Source organism: Eretmochelys imbricata, chromosome 11, assembly GCF_965152235.1.
Source record: "Eretmochelys imbricata isolate rEreImb1 chromosome 11, rEreImb1.hap1, whole genome shotgun sequence".
Taxonomy (NCBI): Eukaryota; Metazoa; Chordata; order Testudines; family Cheloniidae; genus Eretmochelys; species Eretmochelys imbricata.
The window spans coordinates 9,774,657-9,797,716 of NC_135582.1; the positions used below are offsets into that span (position 1 = coordinate 9,774,657).

Consider the following 23,060-nt stretch of genomic DNA (forward strand, 5'->3'; position numbering starts at 1 on the left):
GCCAGCATCCTATTGCTTTCTCCTGTGTATGTGGTCTGACAGTTTCAGACTGATTGAGTTGTGGATCTATTGTAGGTACGTGGCACTTCAGAAAAATCTTTAACCAGCACATGGTGGGCTCAGGCTGCCAGTTTATTTTAAAAAAAACACTCCCATCAAGAAACAACATTAAAGAAAACTACCTAGTGATTCACCAAACATTTTGTCTGTGCCTTTGCGAACATACAGATTATTGCCTAACTGAACTTTGAATAATGGAAAGGGTCAGGCTACCACTGAAGAGGAGAAAGGGGCATTCTGCCCAATACCAGTCGTCACAGTATTATGATTTGCATCCAGCAGCACCGGTTCAGTCTGTTCCCTGCTGCTTTCCACCTGAAGGAACGAGATGCAAATCATCTTTTCTGCAAAATGAGAAGGTAGGGAGTTAAGGATGGTGTTTGAGAGTAGGACGCTAGCAAATTCTGTTCTACAGCCAGGGCCTTTCCGTTCACGTTGCAGCCCTGACTCAAAGAAACTATTGCACTGACTCGTCTCAGTGAAGAAGGGGGCACTGGCATTTCCAGGGCCACAGGCACTCATGTGCGGATACCATTGTCAACTGCAAGGCCAGAATCCAGGGCGAGCCTCTTGCACTTAAAATGAGAGGTATGTGCACAATCGTCATAGGAGCTGAAGCCACCTTCAGTGCTATCGGCATCTAAAGCTTTGTCCCATAGTGGCAAAAGAGCAGAGGGTCCCAGAGCATAGCCTTGGGTTTTTAATGAATTACTGGAAATCACGATCCTGTCATCTGGAAACATTCTACCTTCTATCACCTCAAAACCAAGCCAACCTGATTGCAGAATATATGGAAACTCAGGGTTAGAGAAGAGCTATCTTGTCAATTATAAAGCGGGTATTAATGCTACTAGGAGCTATGTTCCCTAGATCATTTTTTCTTTATAGGACTGTCTAATGCAATTGTATCTTTCTTAATATGAAATTAATAACAGCACTAAAACAAGAAACTTTAAAGCTTAATAGTTGGGGTGAGGAAAGAATGGAGAAAACGTATCTGCTCTATCGTAGGTACCAGCAGAGCTCCATTGGGACCACAAGTGAATAAGAAGCACTGAAAATGGAAGATGTGCCCGCCTATCCTGGGGCATGTTTGTCATGTGTGAGGAGGTCTCAGCAAATCCCCCCACCAAACAAAATGAACCGTGAAAGCAATTCTTGGAGGGCACAGGTAACTCAGAGCAATGTGTGTGGGTCAACAGAGGATACTGTCCTGTAGACAAATATTTCAGCTGTTGCTCTCTGGATCAGTTTTCAGGGTGCAAAGTAACTGCTGTAGAAATCCTCAGAGCCGGATAATCACTGATTCTGCAGAATCCTTTAGCTCCACAGTAACCAGACTTTGTAAGACTGAAGGCTGCACTAGCAACTTCTCAGGACCTTGAGGACTACCTTAATCTGCATATATATTTACATAATTGATCAAAGGATAAATACACAAGTGTATTTTCTTGGGCATGGACCTTCTTGGATGGAGTAACAGAAATATCTTGTTGGATGTGTTCAAAGTGCTTGCAACCCCTCCCAGCTAGATGTCATCCACACACTTTATAACATACACTCCACTCCATTATTTAAGTCGCTAATGACAATATTGAATAGTACCAGGACAGACTGCTGCAGGGTCCTACTAGATACATCCTCCCAGTTTGACAGTGAACCGTTGATGATGATCCTCTGAATACAGTTTTTCAAACAGTTGCACACCTACCGTATTGTAATTTCATCTACACCATGTTTCCCCAGTTGCTTTTGAGCATGTCACATGGGACAGTGTCAAAGCCTTACTAAAGTCCAGATATATTACATTCCCCCTACCCAGTAGGCCAAAGAAGGAAATTAGATTGGTCTGGTAAGATTTGTTCTTGACAAATCCATGTTGGCTATTATTTATCACCCTATTATCCTCCAGGTTTGAACAAATTGATTGTTTAATAATTTGTCCAGTATCTTTCCAGGTATTGAAGTTAGGCTGACTGGTCTATAATTCACTGTGTCCTTCTTTCCCCCCTTTTAAAAGATAGGTGCTATGTTTGCTGTTCTCTAATCCTATGAGGTTTCATCTGTCATCCATGAGTGCTCAAAGATAATCGCTAATGGTTCAGAGATTGCTTCAGTTCCTTAATACTCTAAGGTGAATTTCATCAGGCCCTGCCAACTTGAATATATCTATCTTATCTAAATATTCTTTAGTCTATTCTTTTCCCTATTCTACCCTGAGATCCTTCTTCCTTGTTGTTTATTTTAATTGTGTTAATCATCTGGTTACAATTAACATTTTTATTGACAACTGAAGCAAAAAAAGCAATACACATTTCAGCTTTCTTTCTCTGGGTCGTCCTTTATTTGGTCTCCTTCCCCATTAACTAATGGACCTACACTTACCTTCATCTTTCTCTTACTTCTAATGTGTTTATTGAACCTCTTTGCCTTTTATGTTCCTTGCTAGGTGTAATCCATTTTGTGCCTTAGCCTTTTTCATTTTGTCCCTACAAGCATGCGCTATTCTTTTATACTCCTCCTTAGCAATTTGTCCTCATTTCCACTTTTTGTATGATTCTTTTTTGATTTACAGGTCATTAAAGAGTTCCTGATGGAGCCATGTTACTGTCTTAACTATTCTTCCTCTCTTTCCTCCACATTGGGATAGTTGGCAGTTGCGCCTTTAATACTGTCTCTTTTAGAAACTGCCAGCTGTCCTGAACTCCTTTTTCCTTTAGAGATCCTTCCAAACCTTCCTATCAATTCTCTGAGTTTGAGGAAATCTGCTTTTTTTATGTCCATTTCTTTATTTTGCTGATCTCTCTTTCCTTTCCTTAGAATTACAAACTCTATCATTTTGTGGTCAGTTTCACCAAAGCTGCCTTCCACCTTCATATTCTCAATCAGTTCCTCCCTATTAGTCAGAATCAATCTAAAATAGTCCTTCCCCAGTGTCAGAGTCTACACTGATGTCAGGTTATCTCGTAAGGATCAGGGGAACGTGGCTACAGAGCCCAGAAGATGGTGTGTGTTACACAAACTACATTTCCCATAAACCCACGTGGACTCTTTTTGTTTACCTTCATGCCATCTGCAATCAACGAAATTCTAAACCTAGAAAACAAGTGGTCCCAAAAATAAACAAAACACCCATCTAGAGTCATTGAAACATAATTAAAACATTTTATGTTGTTAAACTACAGTACAATGTAAACTGTTTCTTTTTTAAACTTTTGAAATGCACTAGATTACATCTTTAAATAATCACAAACTTTAAAGTTCACTAGAAGTGGTAACATACCCTTATTCACAGACCCACAGTTCTGAAATATTTCAAACGTATCATTATTTTCCAGTCTTCTGGCATGTCTTTAAGTCAGTAAAAAACCTGATGATTTTAAATGTAGGGGATATTGCCCTTCCACAGTGTTCTACAGGTATTTTGGGGGGAGAGAGAGATGTGTAAATGTCTTCTGCTTTTTGGGTTTATTACATGCATACAACGCTGATTAAAACTGAGCAAATCTGCATCTACTTTGTTTGGTTTAAAGATGAGCGATTGATTCCCTCCCGCCACCCCCGCTCCAGCAACATATTTCATTGAACTTACCAGGAATCAGATAATGAAATATATTTCTTGGGAGAGAGGGTGGAAACCAGTAAAACTAGAGACTTATCCTGTCCAAACTTCCTCCTTCGTTTGGTAATACTGCACCTAGCTTTGACCTTGGCTTTATTTAACGCTGATGGAATATGTGCAACAATGACACCTCACTCATGATCAAGATCAGCTCTTCAGCACAGCCGTGTAATATCGAGCACCTGGCACCATTAGCCCTCAGTGCAATATTAACAACTGAAGCTCATTATTTTCTTTCCAGAGACCTGCTCCTCATAAGAAGCCTAATCATAATAGGTAAGTGAGTCACAAATAGCATGTAAGTCCTTCCTGCTGAAATCCAAGGTGAGGGTGCAACAGCTGGTTGCAACGCTGCGAGTAAATTATCATCCTTGTTGGGCCAGACTCATTCCTGGTGTCACTGCACAGTTGTTGATGGAGTTACACCAGTGCTGAATTCAACCCATTGAGTCTAGTGATGGTTCTGTGCAGGTCTCACTGGCTTAGCCCAGTCTTTTCCAACAGGAATCTCTCCCTCGATTTCACGACCTGTTATAGGATGTGCTTATCATGATGTTGGGCAGAGCGTTCCGCCGCTTCTTCCAGGAGCCCAGCTCCCTCGAGTACCTCCTGATCTGCCGGAACCAGTGGTGAGTCCGTGCCCTGTCGCCATCCCGGAACACGAACGCCTCCCGCCTGATCTCCATGAGTTCAAAAGTATCACTGCAGTCTGGGTCTGCAGAGACGACACAGTTACTCAGCCTCAGGGGCTCCCTGAGCAAACTGAACTTCCCATTGTTCTTGTCCCTGATCAACACCAGGACTGCATCTTTCACGGGTCCCAGCTCTGTAGCCTCGAGGCTAGACTCAGACACTCGCTTTATGTTGACCATGAGCAGCACCTGTATGTTCTGAAATTTCAAGGTCTTGCTGCCCTTCTTCACCCACTGGCCATCGGGCGGCTGGGCGAGCTGCAGGAGCCCTTCCATCACAAAGCGTGTCTCCTCCCGCAGCCAGCCCACGGTTTTGATGGCAGTTTCCCTCATCTCAATGTTGATGACTTCCCTGTTCTTCTTGCTGTCTTGGCGGAAGGAGCGCAGGGTCCACGAATTCCCCTCCTGCTTGGTTTTCATGTTGATGTGCTCCAGGTGGGACTCGATGCGGCTCTTGGCTTCCCGCAGGCTGCCATGATCCGGGTGGTACTCAATGGTGGCTTTGATGATCCTGCTGAGTAGAAGCGGGTACTTGGTGACTCTCTGCAAGGGGGCCATCAGGAAGGATCTTAGATTCATGCGCCGAAGCACCGTGTTGTCGTTCTGGGAAACGTTGAGGAATATTCTGTGGGGATTTAAAAAGGGAATAAACTCAGGGTTGGTTATTCTGCTAGCAGACAATGAAAATAAAATGCAAATGAAGGGGTTTCAGGATGCTGGTATTGATCCCAGCTCCTTAGGCGGCATCCTTAGCTACTGTGCGAACCACCAGCCCAGTCTGACAGCCGAAGTGCTAAAGGCCTACAAGCCCACAGCAGCACACCCAGGCCCGACTGGATGATCAGTCAGCACTCTCATTGGGTACCCTGACTACATAAAGGCCCCAAGAGGAAGAGGAAGCTTTCTGAGCAACAGACCACTGCTTCACCCGACTCTGCCTTGCCACCTCGCCCTTCCTCAACCCATTGATCCGGCCCCTTGCCAGGATCTTCCAGATACTGACCCCTCCAAGAACTCTGACCTTTGCCCTAGACTGCCTCCAATACAGATTGCTCCGAACACCCGCGCACACCTGACTAATGGTCTGGATTGCCCCTAGCCGACTGGGCATTACAAAAGGTGTGATGCTGAAAGGAGCTGAACACTTGTGATTCCCATTGGCTTTCACTGGCTTCAGGTGCTCGACATTTCCTAAGATCAGGCTTGTTACCAGCACCAGAGGAATACACCACATTATGGGATGGATCACATCCCTTTATAACAGTTCTCCACCAAAGGATTTTAAAGTGTTTAGGGCCAAATCCTCAGCTGGAGTGAACTGGTCTAGACTCACTGGGTTCCATACAGTGGCACCAATTTACATCAGATAATAATTACAGAAATGCAGGGCTGGAAGGACCTCAAGAGACCATCTAGACCATCACCCTGCATTGCTGAGGCAGGATTAGGTATACAGGACCCTCTACTACTAATACCTAGCTCTTACACAGTGATGTTCATCAGTAGATTTCAAAACACTTTGCAAAGGAGGTCAGTATCATTATCCCCCTTTTACAGATGGGGAATCCGAGGCACAGAGCAGTGAAGTGACTTACTCAAGGTCACCCAGCAGCAGACCTGGGAATAGAACCCAGGGCTCCTGATTCCAACGCCCATGATCTGCATACGAGGCCATACTGCCTCCCACTGAGGAATTCACTTTTCCAGTGGAATATCTGGCACAAGTCAGCAGTGACTGAGAGCTGTTCTCATCTGTGGACTGTTTGATGACCCGTATGAAATGAGTTTGGTGGGTCTCAGTCCAGTTCTGAGTGGATAAGCATTGGTATCACAAAATCCGTGTGGGCTACCTCAGCAGAAAGGCCAGACCTAATTGACTAAGGAGGGTGAATTACCCTCTCACTCCTAGAGGGGATCCCATCAGGCCACGATTGACACACCTTGGGAAGCCTGAACTTCCCCTGTCCTGCATAGATGGCTTCAGTTTCCAGGCTCCAGGGTTGGTGCTGTTCTGGATCTCTCCGGTCCCTGTAGCCCATGACAGACACACTCAGCCAATCTTACCTGAGTAGCTCTTTCTCCTTCTCCAGGGCATTGAGCATGTTCACTGAAGAGGACTGCTGAAGACAGTAGGTCTGAAAGGCCGGCAGCATATTGACAAACTCCAGAAAGATCTCGCCAATGCACACGGTCATCAGGTCCTCATCATCCTGCAAACACACAACCCGGTAGCCACTGCCGTCAGTCGAGGAGAGACGGGGGCTCATCTGGGGTGATCCCAAGCCACGGGCCCAATCCTGGGAATGCTTCCTGCTGGGCAGAGCACTTACTACGCTAAGCAATCCCACTGTGTTCAGGGTAGTACGCGCTAAGCCTGGTAGCGTCAGCATGAAAAGAGTCTGTGGACCAGATTTTCAAAGGAGCTCAGCTCACTGAAGTTTGAACCTCAGGACCCCCCCGCCCTAACTTCACATCAGTGCACTCAGGCCCAAATCCAGCCTGATCTGTACTCGCTGAACTCAATGACAGGACTACATTGCCTTCATGGGACTCTGCCTGACCACAGGGCTTCGCCCTGTGAATGAAAGGAGGCGAAGCTGATTGTTTGAGCCAGCAAGGAGCTAATGTAATCTAAACCATCTTTCCCACTTTTTCATTCAAGGATCTCAATGTGCTTTACAAATGGGGATTAATGTCCCCGTTTTCAGAGATAGGGAAACTGAGCTGCAAAGGCTAAGGCCCAGATATTCAAAGGCATTTAGACTCCTAACTCCCATTGATGTCAATGGGAGTTAGGCACCAAACTACCGTTGCAGATCTGGGCCTAAGTAACTCACCAAAGATCACACAGCCTGTCCGTGGCAGAGCTGAGAATAGCACTCTGATCTCCTAAATCCCATACTCTGATGCTGCTCCCTGGGCTGAACTGCTTTCCTCCAATTACTGCTGACAGCACCTTCAATGTAGGTGATAGAGAGCAGCCTGCAGAACTGTCAGGCTGCTTGTTAGGTTCTTTGGACTTGCCAGAATTTGTCAGCTTAATGGATTTTTTTTTTGCCAGGGCAGTGGCCCATCAGGAGCCCCCTCCCATCTAGCTGGGATCCCCCCTCCCAAGGGCAGGCATGTCATGAAATCGTGAAACCTGTTAATGAACTCGCTAGAGGTCCAAATCTACCTGCAAGGGAACTCATCCCCATATTTCTTGGAAACTTGCCCAATCCTCTCCTGGTGAAGGGATTCCCCTCACTCTATTCCCCTTTATGCTCTGTGCCACAGTTATCCTTTCCTGGCTGAAGAGTCTCCATTCAGGGCTCCTTCTAGAGCCCCTGTCTTACGGCAACCTCTCTGTTTCCAGGGCTGGCAGTGGAACATAGAATCATAGAAGATATATCCATCCGAGACCTCCCCCACTGCAACTTGAGACTATTGCTCCCTGTTCTGTCATGGGAACTTCCCCCTCTATGTGGCTGGCTCGAATGCAGCTCAAGTGAACACAGTCCCCATCTGAAAGCGGCTAGGTGACCTATAGAAAATGAAGAGCTGATCTTGGTCTCCTCCCCAGTGTATCACTTAAACAGGTCAGCGCCAGTGGAGACCAATGATGGAATTGGCTGGCCAATATGGATTACACCCCTGCAGGTCAGGGTGCGGCGGTGTGTGGGGATGGTGAAGGCAAGCTTGCATGACTGCACTGGTCTGTGGACAAACAGGGTCTTCAGCATGTAGGGCCATCAATGCAACAGGGGTTACTGCGGAGCTGTGCAAAGCACCCTCTCCTGCCACCACTGGCTTAGACCGCAAAAGCTAGGCTCTGAGCGTTCTCCCCAGCGGAGTGATCCAGAGCTACTACTGCCGGCCGGTCTGCCACAAAGAATTGCCAGGGCGGCCTGACGCCAGGACTCGTACATGACACAGGCAGCGTTTGAGACAAAATGGACAGAAGTGAAGGGTAATTCAGCTACAGATTAGGGATTGCCTTGCCTTTGTTCTGAGCTATCAGGGCAGGCTGGTGCACCAGGGTGCTTTTAATGGCTCCCCTCTGGACCAGACAGGACTCTGCGATGCTTTGTAAAAATAAATTTCACGGTAAATTCCTGTTTTCTTTCCATGCGTGTAGTAGAATAAGCTACATAATAAGAATATGGTGCCAGGTAAGGCCACTGGCTTTGCTTAGGGGGTTGTGTAGCATGAAGCCTGGAGTTAGTGCTCTGGTGCTACCATTAGAAATGTAATAATTCTGTAGCCTTTTAGTGCAGGAATACATTGTGGTTGCAAAGAGGGCTGCAGACAAGGAAGACAGAGGCAGTCAGAGGGAGAGGGACCAGCAAAACAAACAACAGCTGCTTTCAGTGTTCATCTGCTCCAGAAATTGTTGAAGGGCAATTGTGACCTTGGCACACATCTGTCCTTCCTGTGGAAGCTGATGCCAGGACTGCTGTGTTGTCAAGGTCATTGCAATTAAAGATATGCATGTGGCATGGTCTGCTGTGTGTGTGTTTCTCAAAGTACAAAAACTTCTGGCTTGAACTGATATTGCAGCTAATGGATTGTGTTCCCTTCAAAGAAAGTGGGAAGTCTGAGCTTGTCACCTGTACACCCCTGCTGGCCTACGCTTATGGTTTGCCCTGCCACAGAATCTCTATCAGTGGGATGGGTATCTTGGGAAAGTACCCCTGCAGCCATGTGGTCGTGATTGCATTGTGTAATGCTGTGGGTTATAGTCAGATGAGATGGTTGTCATACAATGCTGCACATTAAAGGTGACCGGCAAACTGTTTTTACAAAATGTCCTCAGCTGTAAGCAATGTTTGCTGAAAGCCCCCGGCAGCCAGGCTAAAAGGGGAATTTGGCATATCACAGGGCTAGCTTTGACTCTGTTACACTGATGTAAATCTGGGGTTAACTCCACAGTTTTTGGTATTCCAGATTTGCAATTGCGTAACTGATCAGAATCTGGCCCGGTTGGTTTCAAGTGGGGTTCTCTGTTGAAAAATGACTATGTAAAAATGGCACCTTCTGACTTAACAGATCTTCTCCTGGGATTTTGGTATCATATCCGCAACTTTATTAGTGGTTTTTACTGTTAGCCCGGCAGGGCCAACATGGCTAAGGGCGTATGAGCTGGAGTCTGTTCCTTCTGGTGAATCAACAACTCTGTGTAACAAATTCTGATCAGTTTCTCTGTGTGGCTAATGGATAGAGCTGGTCAAAATATGTGTCATGGACAGTTTTCCACTGGAAAATGGTGTTTTGTAGCAGTCAAAATGTTTTGCAGGAAATTTTCAGTGGAAAAAATGTCAAATGATTGGAATTGAAATGGAGTATTTTTCCGCAGGACAGAAATTCTGTTTTCCATCAGCTCTACTAATGGGGTCACACATGCATAGATAAGAGTATAATCTATCTTGAAGAATCTTGATTGGTGATGGTGTATGAGAAGAAAAAATCCCACTTTGACTCCCCAATCCAAGGCTGAGTTTGCAGAGCTGACAATTTACAAGGAACGTCTTTTTACGTGTAAACTGAGCACCTGTGATTGAGAGACAATAAAGATGGTGCCCCATGATGTCAGTTTTACTGTCCCCTTTGAGCGCAGAACCACACTTTCAAATGTCCCTTTTGTCCTTTCTGATCCCAGACTCATTTACTCAGCTCTGCCCCATCTTGAACTTGGCTGGCCAAGTGACACTGGCTGCGGGACCCCACTGGAGCCAGCCTTTAGTTGGTCAGGAAGTTGTTTTGGTTTTCAAACACGATGTGGTTTTACAAAGGTTTCATTTTTTTCATTTGAGACACCTTGCCAAAGCACGTAACATATTGACCCCCTGAACACTGGTCCTGTGCTCCAGCTGACTTCCATGCTCATGGATTATTGCCAGCTGTCTACACGTTGGGGCTTCATACCATAGTGGGAGTGGTTTGATTGGAGTTGGACATTGTGGGACCTACGCACGTTATGCCAGCTCTGGAGGGTCCTGCTACGCCTGGGTGATCCTCCCACGGCTGGCTGCACTCCTGGTGGCCCCATTCTCTGATATAATTTTTGTATCTCGTGCTACTTCCAAAGTGACTGTTCTCGCCATTTGAGGTTGCTGCCTGTTTACAAGGTAATGTTATGTGGATGGTTAGGTGAAACCTCACTGAAGCTGGTTGGTGTATCAGCTGCCCTTCATTCAGGATAAATGTAAGAAGCAATTCAGCTCCTTGATGGAATAGACAACTGAAAAAGCAGAAGCCACCGCGCAAAACACAGGCCACCGTGCAAGGCTGGTCGGGAATCTGAGCTATGTGGGTGGAGGGGTTTGACTGGGGGACGGATGCAAAAGCAGGAGGTTTGGTACCCTTTGATGGAGTTGTGTGCGTGAGAAAGAGAAGCAGGAGAAACACCACAGAAGCAGCCAGAGGAGGCATCAAGGAAGCCCCAGAGAAGCACTTGTAGCATGACCCTGAGAAAAAGCTAAGGGAGAGAGACTTTTGGACAGAGTGCTGACGGGTAAGAGGCTGAGAACTGGGAAACAGAACCTATGAGCCCTATTCTCAGCCCCCCTGCCCTAACCATTAGACAATGCTGCCTCTCAATTAGTGCGATGATGTGACCCTATGATTGACCCAGCCACTGCTGCTATGGACAGAAAGCACAGCTGAGTGCAGGGACTGTACCTGATCAAAGGCCTGGTCAATTTCTTCTTGGAGATACTCCAGAAAATTCTCATTGAGGTCAATCAGCTCCTGGATATTGCTGAACACCACGAGCAGCTGTTCCCGCGTCAGCAGCCCAGCCGACTGCATCGGGAGGTAGAACTCCTCCCTGATGATCCGCAGGTCCTCGCCGTAGCTGGCTTCTGTGTGGACGAACTCCAGGATCGACTCCTTTCGCTCCGTCCTGCGCTTCTGGCACTTCGCACACAGGTTGGCTCTTCTCTTGCTCTCGTTCTGTGCTTCTGTCTCCACTGGGAAATCTCTCTCACCGCAGTCTGTGCAGGGCCGGTGTGCCTCCCAGGCCTGCAAAGAAGTCAGTGTTTCAGAGGCCCTGTTTTTCCACTTCCTGGCCAATGCTTGGCCGATGCCGCTATCCGCCCTCTCCACCTCCGCCGATCTGGTTCTGGTCGCGCCACCGGCCTCGGCATCGTCCCTTTCGTCGGTTATGCCAACAATGCCGCTGTCCGCGCTCAGGCTGCTGACGTTGCTCCAGCGGTGCTTGGATCGCAGGGAGCTGCGCAGGGAATGGCTGTTCTCGTCAAAGCTGCAGCCGTAGGGGATGTTGGCTTTAGCCACCACCGGACCTGAGCAAAGCACAGACACGAACGAAGCTCAGGACGTGCACTGCAGACTGGGAAGAACTCACTCAACAGACTCCGAGCTGGGGGCAGCCGTGGGAGCTAGGAGCCTAAGGGAGAGGATGAGGGGAAAACAGGGCTTCAAGTTGTCTCCCACCCTTCTGCTGCTGCTAGATGGAGAAGCCAGGTGGAGCCCCTCCATCAGTCCCACTGCTAAGGGGGCTTGAGCCAGCCTGTGAGTGCCTGTGTCAGTGGACTCTGAAAACACACAGCCCTGATCCACCCCTCACTTGCCTTCTGCGCAAGCCAGCTCCGACTTCAGACTCTGCAACTTACTGAAATCGGACCAGATCCTCCGCGGGCGCAACTCAGTAGTCGATGGAGCCACTCCCATGTACACCAGCTGGGGATCCGACCCTTACAATGGACCTTTAAAAAAATCATTTGTCCCCCCAGGGATTCAAGCTGGGAACTGGAGCACGGACATTGCTGCGCTTTGTGTTGTTACATGAACTGGCTTGTGCTCTCTGCCTACCGTTTATTCTGCAGTGCTCAGTATGATGCCTCGTGCCAGGCAAATAATACATCCTTCTGCCCCCAGGGATTGATGTTTCAAGGCCGTAATCTGGTATGGCTAAAAAATCTGGTAATCTGGTATGGCAGTGGTGGGGGATGGGGTCATTTAGAACATAGACCTAGAGGGAGCCAGTTGCCAGACGAACCTGTGAGTGCAGGAACCCCTCTATCTGTTATGAATCCCAGAAAACATCTGGTGGGGGGGTGTAAACCCCAGAGGAGTCCGGAAAGGGTTAATGGGCTGCTGGGGGCCCAATCCACCCTACCTTGTGACCCGGGAAGCAGGTGTCAAGCTTTGTGGGAGGGGCTAAAAAGGGAGAGCCCAGCTCACAGACCTGGGGCTCTTGCTGTGGGTGAGTAGGATGGCTGGGGACAGCCCGTCAGGCCGCCCCGAGGGAAGGGAAGAGTTCATTTCTGTGTGTTTATTGCGGCATTTGGGGGCCCAGAACTGGTAGGGGCCGAGCCAGGGGGCGCTGAGCCACCTAAGCCTGGAAGATGCTCGAGGGAGCAGCAGAAGCCTAGGAGGGGAACAGAGGCAGAGACACTACTGTGCCCTGCCATAAATGGGCAGGCAGGAGGGCATGCGGCTACACGCCAATTAGCTCATCTTATCCGTGTCCCCCGTGCTCTCCAGTGCAGGACAGTTCCAGGCGTTATAGTCCAGGGACTTTGGGCTGAATCTCCTCTCACTTACGCCAGTGCAAATTTGGAGTCCAGTGGGACTAATCCATCCCTGTGCCACCACTGGACTCAGGCACAGTGAGTTTATGCCATCTTTGTGCCTCCCATATGCGGGGGCTGCCAGAAGCCAGTTTGGTCCCTTCTGGAGATTAGAGCAGGGGTTGCCCTAACTTGAGCCCAGCTGTCTGCAGCCACTCTTGGCCCTTGTGGCAGCCGGGAATAGCCAGGGCATAGGAAAGCCTGGCCGTGTCCCCCTCCCGCTAGGAGTACTCCCAGCATGCTCCCTGCATGAGGGGATCCTGTGGGGGTGGTGCAGAAATGGCTATGTCAGTTCCCATGGTTGCTAGGGCCTCCTCCCACCGCTCTGGGGTTAGCCCAGATTACACCAGCGTAACCAATCAAACTACATTGATACAAGCCCCTGGACCAGATTCTGAATTCCTTTACACCAGTGTAAGCCCAGAACAACTCCACTGAAGTCAGTGGTGTTACTCCAGATTTCCATCAGTATAAACGAGATCAGGATCTGGTTCATAGCCACTGAATTCTAAACTGTCCTTGTCGAGGGAGCAGAATCTCCTGCTACAATTAAACTAAGGAAGGACACGGACAGTCTGTCCAGGCCCATACAGGAATCGGTGCAGGTACCAGGGTCTCTCTCCTGGCGTCGCTTCTGTGCGTGTTGCCGGGCTGCTGCCGCTATCTTCAGCTCCAGCTGTTTCCTTTTCACAGCATCTGTTGGCATCGGGTCACTGAAATGAGGCCGCAGACGGCACTCCCGCTGGGCCTTGACACAGTCCGCAGTCTCCTGGGCGATGTCAGAGCTGGATCTGCGGCAGCTCGGGCTGGAATTCTGCAACAAAGGCAAGTGGCGTTAGGGCGGGGGCCAGGAAGTATTTAAAAGCTTTGTCAGAACCAAAAGCAGCGACGGAGCCAGCCTGGGCTCTGCAGGCTGCTGGGTGCCATGACAGAGTCTGATCCTGCTGCCTCTGAAGTCGATGGCAAAACTCCCACTCATGGGGGCAGGCTGTGTGGTCTGGGGCTAGGGCAACCGCATGGGAGTCAGGAGCCCTGGGTTCTAAACCCAGCTCTGTTGTGGGGTCATGGGCAGATGACTTCACCTCTGTTTCTTCTTCTGCTCTCTAGGGCAGGGGCTATCTCTTTCTCTAGGTTTGTACAATGGGGTCCTGATCTAGGCACTACTGTAAAACAAACAACAGTATCAAGAGAAGTAAGACTGAGCCCATTGTCTCTTCCATTCTCAGATGGATTGGCATCACCAGTCACTGAACAGTTCAATGTTGCCGTTTCAGACACATTTTTAAAAACTAAACCTAACTGTTGAAAAGAACGCGAATATACAAGCAGTTGGTTACACAGCGAATGTCTGTGCTGGGTAGGGGTGGGTGGAATGAAGTCCTTATGGGGTTCTTGGGGGTTATTTTGGAAGTTACACACACACACCAAGTGGTGCTCCAATCCCAGTGAGCCAGGGGTGGCCTGTACAGGGATGAGGGAAGAACTAGCCCCTATTACACTAAAACTTTCCAGGAAAAAAACAGTGAATTAAAAATAATGCAACAGAAAAACTTCATTTAACAAAACTGACTTGATTCACAGATTTCCTTTCTACATCCATTCCCGGGGTCAAAAATCAGCCCGTTCGTATGCCCCTGATCTTTCCGAACACTCTAACACGGCTGCTACTCTGAAATCTAACTAATTAAATGCTAACGGTGATTAGTGCCTGGCAAAAGCCACCTGCCTGGGGTGAAATGGGAATCTTTCCTTACGTTTCCTGCAGGTTGAGTGTCACTAGGTGTCTCATTATTTGGCTTGGTCTTCCAGGTCCGTGTTGCCATGGAAATGACTGTAGCTGGATCACTGTCCTGCTCTGGAGAAGAGAGATCAGCTTTCCTAGGGTCACATGATCCCATGGATGGAGACTCTGCAGCAGTCTCAGCACTGCAGCTGCAAGGGAAGGAGCAGAAGCCAATCAACATCATATACGTGCAAAGGGGCAGCCACCACTAGGAGTTAGGAGATGATCTGAAATTCTTGACAGAGATGGGTTTGGGCAGGGTCCCCAGGTCTGAGCAGCACCCATCCGTTCAGAGAAGGATCCAAACTGGAAGGCTTCAGTCCATTCCTTGTTTTAATAATACACTTGTGTGGGGTTTAAGGAATCTAACATCAGCTCAGATCTGGTGATCACAGTTACAGGAGTGGCTATAAAACTATAAAAACTGTCCCAGAGGGATACTGTAGTGCCTGGCACTGCTTTGAACTCATTTTTAAAAGGCATACTCAATTTAAATGGACCGTGTCTCTAACAAAACAAGTTATTTCCAGGGAAGATGGGAACAGGATTTGGTGCAATATTGATAGCTTAGCCAATCAATGGGTGAAGAAAAGAGGGAAGCGATCATGAGGATACTGAGACGCCTTCTGCTTTGGGTTTATATCACAAAGAAATCTGTTAAGAGGAAGTTTCATTTTCCTTGTTTCAAATTCCTTTAACAAGAAGGGCTGTCAGGACTGTATACAGACAACCTTGGTGTAACTGACCAGAGCGATGCAGGGGACTGGAATATAATCAGCCTTTGTGACCAACCAATACCTAGTATAATGACTGTTTCTTCTTTATGTAGCTTTTTACTCCTAGGCTACCACTGATGCCTGACAGCTGCTGAACTGTAGCTCCCAGTACTGTCACATATTGAGGTCTATAGACACTCCCTTTATAACTAGGGATAGGTGAACTGGCTGAGCTAAAGTGAATGAGCACAGACCCCAAACTGAATCTGGTTCAGATAAAGTGAGAACAGACCCAAATCTTCCCCCAAACTCAGACTGAATCTCTTATTAGGCCTGAAAAAGTTGGTTAACTTTTCAAATGAATATTTTCATTTTCACACACTTCTGTGCTTCTAGATCCCAGCTGGGATTAGCAGAGGATTTGCACAATTAGAGTCTGATTGCGATTGTATACAACGCCAGTGTCACCGTGCAGTGCTAGCAGAAGGCTGGGAATCAGGACCCCTTGTGTTCTATTTCTGGCTCTTCCAGTGCCCTGCTATGTGGGTCTTGTTATGCCACTTCACCCTTTATGCCTCTATTGTCTCCTCTGTAGAATGGGAATAACAAAATTATGACTGCTGTTTGTGTTACAGTGACATCTAGAATCCATTACTGAGATCAAGGACCCACTGTGCTAGGAACTGCATAAACGTGATGTAAGAGACTGTCCCTTCCCCAATCTAAATATACAATAGTGGGAGGGGAAACTGAGGCCCAAAGTGGTGAAGTGACTTGTCCAAGGCCACACAGCAGAAGAACCAGGAATAGAACCCAGGTCTCCTGATTCCCCATGCACTGCCTTAGGCACAAGACCGTACAGACCTAATTTGCAAGGAAGTGATCATTCATTTATGTTTGTATCGTGCTTTGAGCTTTTCTCATGACATGTGCAATCTGCTCTAAGAGCAGAGAGTTATTACTAAAAGTGAAGACGTGGAGGCACTTCTCTGGGAATGATGTTTGGGGAGCTCACTCACAGTGTTAGTTTTTGTGGCTTTTATATATTTTGTTTACTCTTCTAAACATTTCCAAAGGCGATCCTCCCTGGGAAATGGGAGCCGGTTGTGTCCAGGTGGTTTTGAAAAGGAAAGAGTGGAAAAAATAGACTATTTTAGAGTCAAGAAATTAAATCTGCACTAGGGTTGGTCAGTTATAGGTAAAACAGTAAGAAAGGCAACAGCTTGTATTCCTACAGCAGTGTCCGTGCCGTGTGAACGGAGCTTTCTTTAGACCTGCTTTGTGCGCCAAATAGATTATTGCAGTGGTTCTCAAACTTTAGCAATCCGAGGACCCCCATTTTGATTTAAACATTTTCATGGACCCCCTGCTCAGCCCCAGTCCCCTCCCCCACTCCACACCTTCCCCCAAGACCCTGCCCCTCCTCTTCCCACCCCCGCTTCTTCGCCTCCTCCCCTGAGTGCGCCCATCCCCGCTCCTCCCCCTCCCTCCCAGCACCTCCTGCACGCCACTGAACAGCTGATCCACGGCATTGATCAGTGGGGCTGGTGGTCCCGGACAAGACTTGCGGACCTGCTGGAGTACCCTCACAGACCCTAGTTTGAGAAATCCTGGATTATTGCTTTTGTGGTTAGATCTATACCACAAAATATACTGGCTGTGCAACGTGCCAGAGTTAATGCAGATTTCCCCACTGTGACCACTTTGTCCTGCACCACTGATGTAATCTGGCTGGTTTAACCAGCCCAAGGAGGCTCTTCCCAGTGCAGGGATGATCCTTCAGTAGCGTAGAGCTGAAGTAGGAGCTCTCATGCCATTCCCTCTCCCTCTGCTGCAAGAGGCATGTGGCTGGGATTCCTCCTGGGCTGAGATTTTGGCCCTTTGGCTCTAACCTGTGCAGGGGGAGCCAACTTTGCACATGCTGCAGCGAGATCAGGGGAGAGCAAAGGGGAAGGTATTTTTGTTCTCTCACACGCTTGGACAGCACTTGTTCCTGTGCAGTGGCATCCCAGGGCCTGGCCCCTTGCCTCTGGACTCTTTAAATTTGACCTCTGTGATGTTTCCATGGCACAGACATCCTTCATTTTTTTTCATCTTAAAAGCAATTATTGCTTGAAATAAGGCTGTGGCTGGGAAGCTGATGGATCATGTAACTGACACCATAACTCGTGCAGACTGGCTCCACTGTCTGTCTTCAAATCCGCTAAAAGGATCCACAGTATCTTATCTTTGCCTAAATCGTGTTCCTTTGTGAGTGCCATACAGGGACAGCTCTTGTACACTTCGGGATCCGTCTGCCCTTGGTGGGATGTGTCACCTGATCCTGCTCTTAATTCATGCCGCCTCTTTAAAAATGCCCCGCTGGAATCTCAACTCCATACAGTGCTCTCCACTTCTTGCTCTAATTGCTGTGCAGTGTCACTGTAGACTGTTACAGGACTGCCCTGTTCACACCAGATGTGGCTGCATTTCAGTGGAGGGGGAAGTGATTCCCTCTGTAAATCCCGTGATCCCGTGGGATCCTTTGGGGTGAAGGTCGCTGTCTATATGTACTCATTTTAATACTAATACAGATGAATATTATGTTGAGAGTTTTGCCCCTGCCCATCTCTAGCCAACGCTTCTGAGGTGATCTTTCTCCCACTTCGCCCCACCTGCCACCACTTCCACTGGGCCCTCCCTTCCTCTCTCACCAGGTCTTCCCCACAGAATCTAAAAATCTGGCTTCCTCACACACTTGACTCATTCAGACTCTACCCTCACCATGGCCAGGGACCCTGGAGTCTGCCGCAACATCTCCTCGATAGCGGAACTCTTCCCTCCACCAACTCCACTGACCTTCCTGCTCTCTTTCACTGAACGTGCTTTCAGTTATTCCAGAGTTCCCTCCATCGTTCTAGCTCTCACCCATGTCCTGAGCGATGTTCGTTTCCTCATCTGAAGACCTTCTTGCCAGCACACCAAGATCTCTGCCAACCCCTTAACTTCGGGTAACAGGTATAAATCAGTGCTGTCATGCTCGGCACATAGACAAAGCACTATGCCTAGTTTATTTTCTCTTCTCCAGGCCTCAGAACTTCATTCCCTTTTGCATTTTCTGCGTTATTCATCTTCCCTCTCAGCTTCCTCCATTGGATCTTCCCATTTATACTGACCCCATCTGACTTTCCTTCCTCTAGCCATATGCTAGCTGTATTCCCTTGGTACTGTTCCTGCCAGGTGTTCACTGTATTCTCTAAAATAGTCTATGCTCTCTGATAGTCATGGCCCACCAGTGGACTGTAGGCAAGACTGCAGTTTGTGGTGGATCCAGTATGTGCCACACTTGACACCATGTTGTGAGCCCTTTCCCCAGCACCACCCACTTTCTACCATATTACCAAGCTTAGGACCCAGCTGCCTCTGTTCTGAACTCCAGTATAATACTTCCTAGCTGAGCTGTTGTGAGTCTTGGAGCCCGGAGTTCTCCCCATCCTGGCCTTGGGTGGTTGGGATTTGAAGTTCCCACACTCCATTGCAGGCCAGAGCACAAGAGAATTCAGCTGGGAAGAAATATGCTACGGCCCAAAAAAGCTGCAGCAGAGTTGTCTGTCTGTCTCTCTGTCATAGGGTTTTATCCTGCCATCCATCACCGTAGTGTCTGAGCATCTTTCACATCAAATTGATAGCAGTAGCAAAGTCCCTAGTAGACTTTATGGAGTCTCTGGCTCTCCTCCACCTGCAGGGTAAAATCTCTTGGGCTATTTATTGTGTAAGGTGTTTTGGTGGGTTGATTTTTGTTGATCTCTGTTACACATTGCTTCTCCTTCACGCCAAGCTTTCAGGCTGGCAGGGAACGATGCAGGGGAGTGAGCAGTTCCATGTGAATGTGCTGTTTTCCTCTGAATCTGTGGAGCCATCTATTCTCCCTGAATCTTCTAGAAAGAGATGCTCTAGTCCCACCCCATCTGTGCACAGTGCCTTTCTTCAGTCCTCTGCAAAACCACCATAGCTGTATCCTCCTCCTCAGCAGCTCTCAGTCCTTTCCATCCTTTTCTTGAGCCCTGAGTCTTCTCCATTCACCTTCCCACCACGGGTGTGGTCTGTACAAGCTCCTGTGTGCCATCCATGTCCCTTCCCCTCTTCTTCTAGCTGGATGGACTTTTCTGCCTCCTCGTCATCTTTTTACACTTTCCCTAATCTTGTTGGCCTTAGTTTTCTTTGCCTTTGACAACAGCTCTTTCATCTACCATCCTTACGTCGTCCAGAAAACCTTTTCTCTTGGAGTGTCTTTCTCCTTAACCATCTCCCCGAGTAGCACTTGCCCCACAATCCCTTGCCTGTCCAATCGGTTCCTATTTCATTACACAGATGGTCTCATTTCCTTCTCATCCTCCCAAATTCAAAGCTCAACAGTTTGAGAGTCCCCAGTTCCTTGTGTCCTGTCCTGGATGGTGATCCCACATTGTTTAGACAGCTCAGAAAGTGCAATTTATATTTAAAAGCCTATGTAGGATTTCCACTGGTAGACCAATGTGTCTCTTCCCAGCAGGGACTCTTATGTGAGCCAAAGGGATTAAATGATTCAAGAGGGACTTAAAAATTTCCATCATCCCAATGTCACAACTCAAATAAATGTTCAGTCTTAAACTATGAAACCATTTACATGAGTCTAAAGTAAATAAGTGTGGCTACAAGTAAGTAATGGTACAAGACAAAATTGCTTGGTAGAATTGTAACAAATTTAACAAAGCCTATGTGTTCATCAGCACAACTTTATTAAAGGCCCACTCCTGCTCCCGTTGGAGCCAAGGACAGCCCAAATGCACAGAGGTATTTAAGCTCTGAACTTTGATTTCAATGGAAGTTAGGACCCTAAATGCCATCTGGGCCTCGCTCTCTTCAATGGGAGCCAGAGCATGTCCCAGGTGTATCTGTTGTGTCATCTTAAGTGACGAGGAAATAAAAGTGGTGAGCGAGGGCGGCAGGTATGCTGCCGCCACCCCACCACCAGACACCTGGCCCCGCCTCTTCCCGCCCTCGCAGCAAGTGGGGGAGTGAGGAGGGACGCTGTAAGCAGTGGCAGGGCTGGGGGTGGAGCAGGGGTGGGGCCTGGGGCGGAGTGAGGCTGGAGTGTGGGTGGGACTGCGGATGGAAGAGGTTGGACAGGGAGCTAGCCACCCCAGGGGAAGCTTCACCCACCATCCATGGTGGTGAGTTTGGGTTTTGTTACAAGCCTGAAACTCCAGCTAGATTCCTACAGCGTCACAAGCCTCTGGAGTGAAGTTTGGGCTGAATTAGAAACAAATCTTAGGCCAATTTGAGTGGAAATCATGTGGAACTTGGTGATTTCCACCCAAAGCTGTAAATTGGGAGTTAAACAGCACTCCTTGGTTCTAGCCAAAGGGAAATGTTTCAAACACTATCCAGATTAAGCAACAGCCTTTACTAGTCACTACAAGTATTACTTGGTAGTATTTGGCTAGGTTGGTTCCCCAGGAGAAATCACAGTAAAAGAATCCCCGTCACTTTAAAACTCAGATTTTTTAAAATATAAGTTCCTCTTTGTTTTGTTAGCACCTTATATTTTTAAAATTCCAATCTACTATTAATTCTTTGTGCTTTCTGTACTTCATTCAGTCAGCTCGAATCAAAATAGATCAAAACAGACAAGTCCCTTAAAATGTTTTGTTGATCAGTTTCTAGTCAATTTCCTCTCCAGGTTATCAGGTACTAGCAGGATGGTGCAGTGTTTCAGTTGCAAACACTAAAAGGAAATGTTTGTGTCAAACACCTACTTCCATTAGGATTAAAAAAAATAGTGGAAACATGGGGGTCTGATCCATGACTAGGGTCCCTAGGTACTGTGATAACACAACTAATAAATAGCCATTTCTATTGGTTAGGTTTTGTAACTCTGAGATCCTAAGCTGAAAGGCTCTGTATAACTGCAGAGTACTGATCCAATGGGAGTTACACTTACATATTGGGAGGAAGACATAGACCCCTCAAACCAGGACTGCTTTCAGTGTCCCAGTAGAGTATGTTACCTTTTCTTAATAAGATCCAGTGCTGAGCCTATGAATTCATCCTTCATTTTTTGTAGCTTAGCTCCATAACTGGATAGGTCTGTAGCTTCTAAGAGCAGCGATGGACAGCAAGAAGAATGGGCTTCAGAAGCCAGTGCCTGCCCAGCAAAGTGAAGGACTCCACTCAGTTGTCTTGAGTCTAATCCCTGCTGCTCATCACTGCAGACCTCCTCCCTCTCCCCGTGGATTGCTATTGCCTGCAAAGGCGATCTTGGAATCGGGCTAGAGCAAATAGGGACCAGGGACCTATCTGTACTTGACAGCTGGTAGGTACAGTCTTTCGACAGGCACTGGTTAGCCCCAGCTGTGCTGACCAAACTGAAGCTGCCCCAGGTGGCTGGAATGTCTCCATAATGGGCAGAGCCAGCAGTGATGTGGCTTTCATGAAACACATCATCATAGTCGTCCGTTGTTGCTGTGGAATCGCTGGGGAGTTTGGCCTCCAGGGCTTCTTGTGGCACAGCCAAGCGGATGTCCTTATTGCTTTCCTTTTCCAGAGTCTGGCTTGCCAGAGACCCTTCACTCAGGCACTTTGTTGGCCCATTGGTACCTGCAGATAAACGCATCTCCTTGCTTCTCATTCGCTTGAACTCCTCAAAGGTAGGGATGTAGAGTCTCCCTTTACAGCGTCCTTTTCTGCTCAGCTCTGCCGGCCCTTTGGCATCAGTCTCCCCATCACAACCCTTCAGGGATCCAATGGTTCTGGATTTGACGATCTCTTGGCTTTCCCTGGCATGATGGAGAGTCAGGCTGGGAGAGCTGTTCTGTCTTCTCAGCTGCAACCTCCTCAGAGCTTCCTGCTTGATGTCTTCCGGACTGGTTATCCTGCACGCAAAACATGGCCTCTGTCTCCCCAGCGCCGTTGTGGGGCCTTGACTGAGGGGTGCGTGTTCCACAAACACCGCACAGCAGTGTACAGCACACCCATTTTTGTACTGCTGGCACGTCCGACATTCTGAGAACTCCCTTGCCACCCGGTCTGTCAAAGGCGCTTGGGGACGCACGGGCTTGCACGGTTCCGCCGCCGGCTTGGCGCTGTGAATCCTCAGCTTCTCCTTCAGTTCTTTTTTGGCATCCCCATGTAGGGCTCTCTCCTCCGCGGAAGGGAAAAGCCACTGAGACACTTTGGCAAAAGGAGGAAGGGGAACATTTCGCGCAGATAGTGACATTTGCTTGGGGTGGAGGGGCAGGTGCCCGCAAGTGTCTGCTGTGCTCTGTACTGGGGCTCTCTCTGCAGAGCCTTTGGACCAGTAACTGGCACCTTTATAGTGGAAAAGGAGCTCGTTGTCCATGCTCCGGCACTGCGAATACAGACTGGAGTCTGCAACTGTCGCCCAGTGTAGATTCTCCACACTCCGATACAGCCGGGTTTCTGCGGCACTGGCGAAGGTTGTCTTGTCTATGCGACATGAGTCTACAGGGTTGAAGTCCCCAGCAAGAATCTGAGTGTCTAAGTTCTTTAGTGGATGCATGTTGCTAATTGAAAAATCCTTTAGGCCATGTTGTGCATACAGCTGATTATTCTGGCAGCTCAAAATCACCCGGC

At 48.0% G+C, this 23,060-nt stretch overlaps 2 protein-coding genes across 4 annotated transcripts in view; one reads left to right on the forward strand and one right to left on the reverse strand.

Annotated features, from left to right (window-relative positions):
- TSN (translin) overlaps nt 1–23,060 on the forward strand; it is a 53,344-nt gene that overhangs the window by 18,016 nt on the left and 12,268 nt on the right. Inside the window, exons 7-9 of one of the 3 annotated variants that reach the window (XR_013347440.1) lie at nt 1,072–1,231; nt 13,641–13,772; nt 14,757–16,144. The gene's annotated coding sequence lies outside the window, so the exon portion shown is untranslated. The remainder of the gene's footprint in view (nt 1–1,071; nt 1,232–13,640; nt 13,773–14,756; nt 16,145–23,060) is intronic. The other 2 variants (XR_013347442.1, XR_013347441.1) reach the window with 2 other exon arrangements.
- On the reverse strand, nt 4,204–22,986 carry LOC144272362 (uncharacterized). The gene is made up of 6 exons (XM_077830364.1): nt 22,439–22,986; nt 21,476–22,363; nt 13,539–13,768; nt 11,035–11,639; nt 6,439–6,584; nt 4,204–4,999 (listed from the first exon to the last, which is right to left on the reverse strand). Exons 1-6 carry the CDS (start codon nt 22,984–22,986, stop codon nt 4,204–4,206), a joined length of 3,213 nt encoding a protein of 1,070 aa, XP_077686490.1.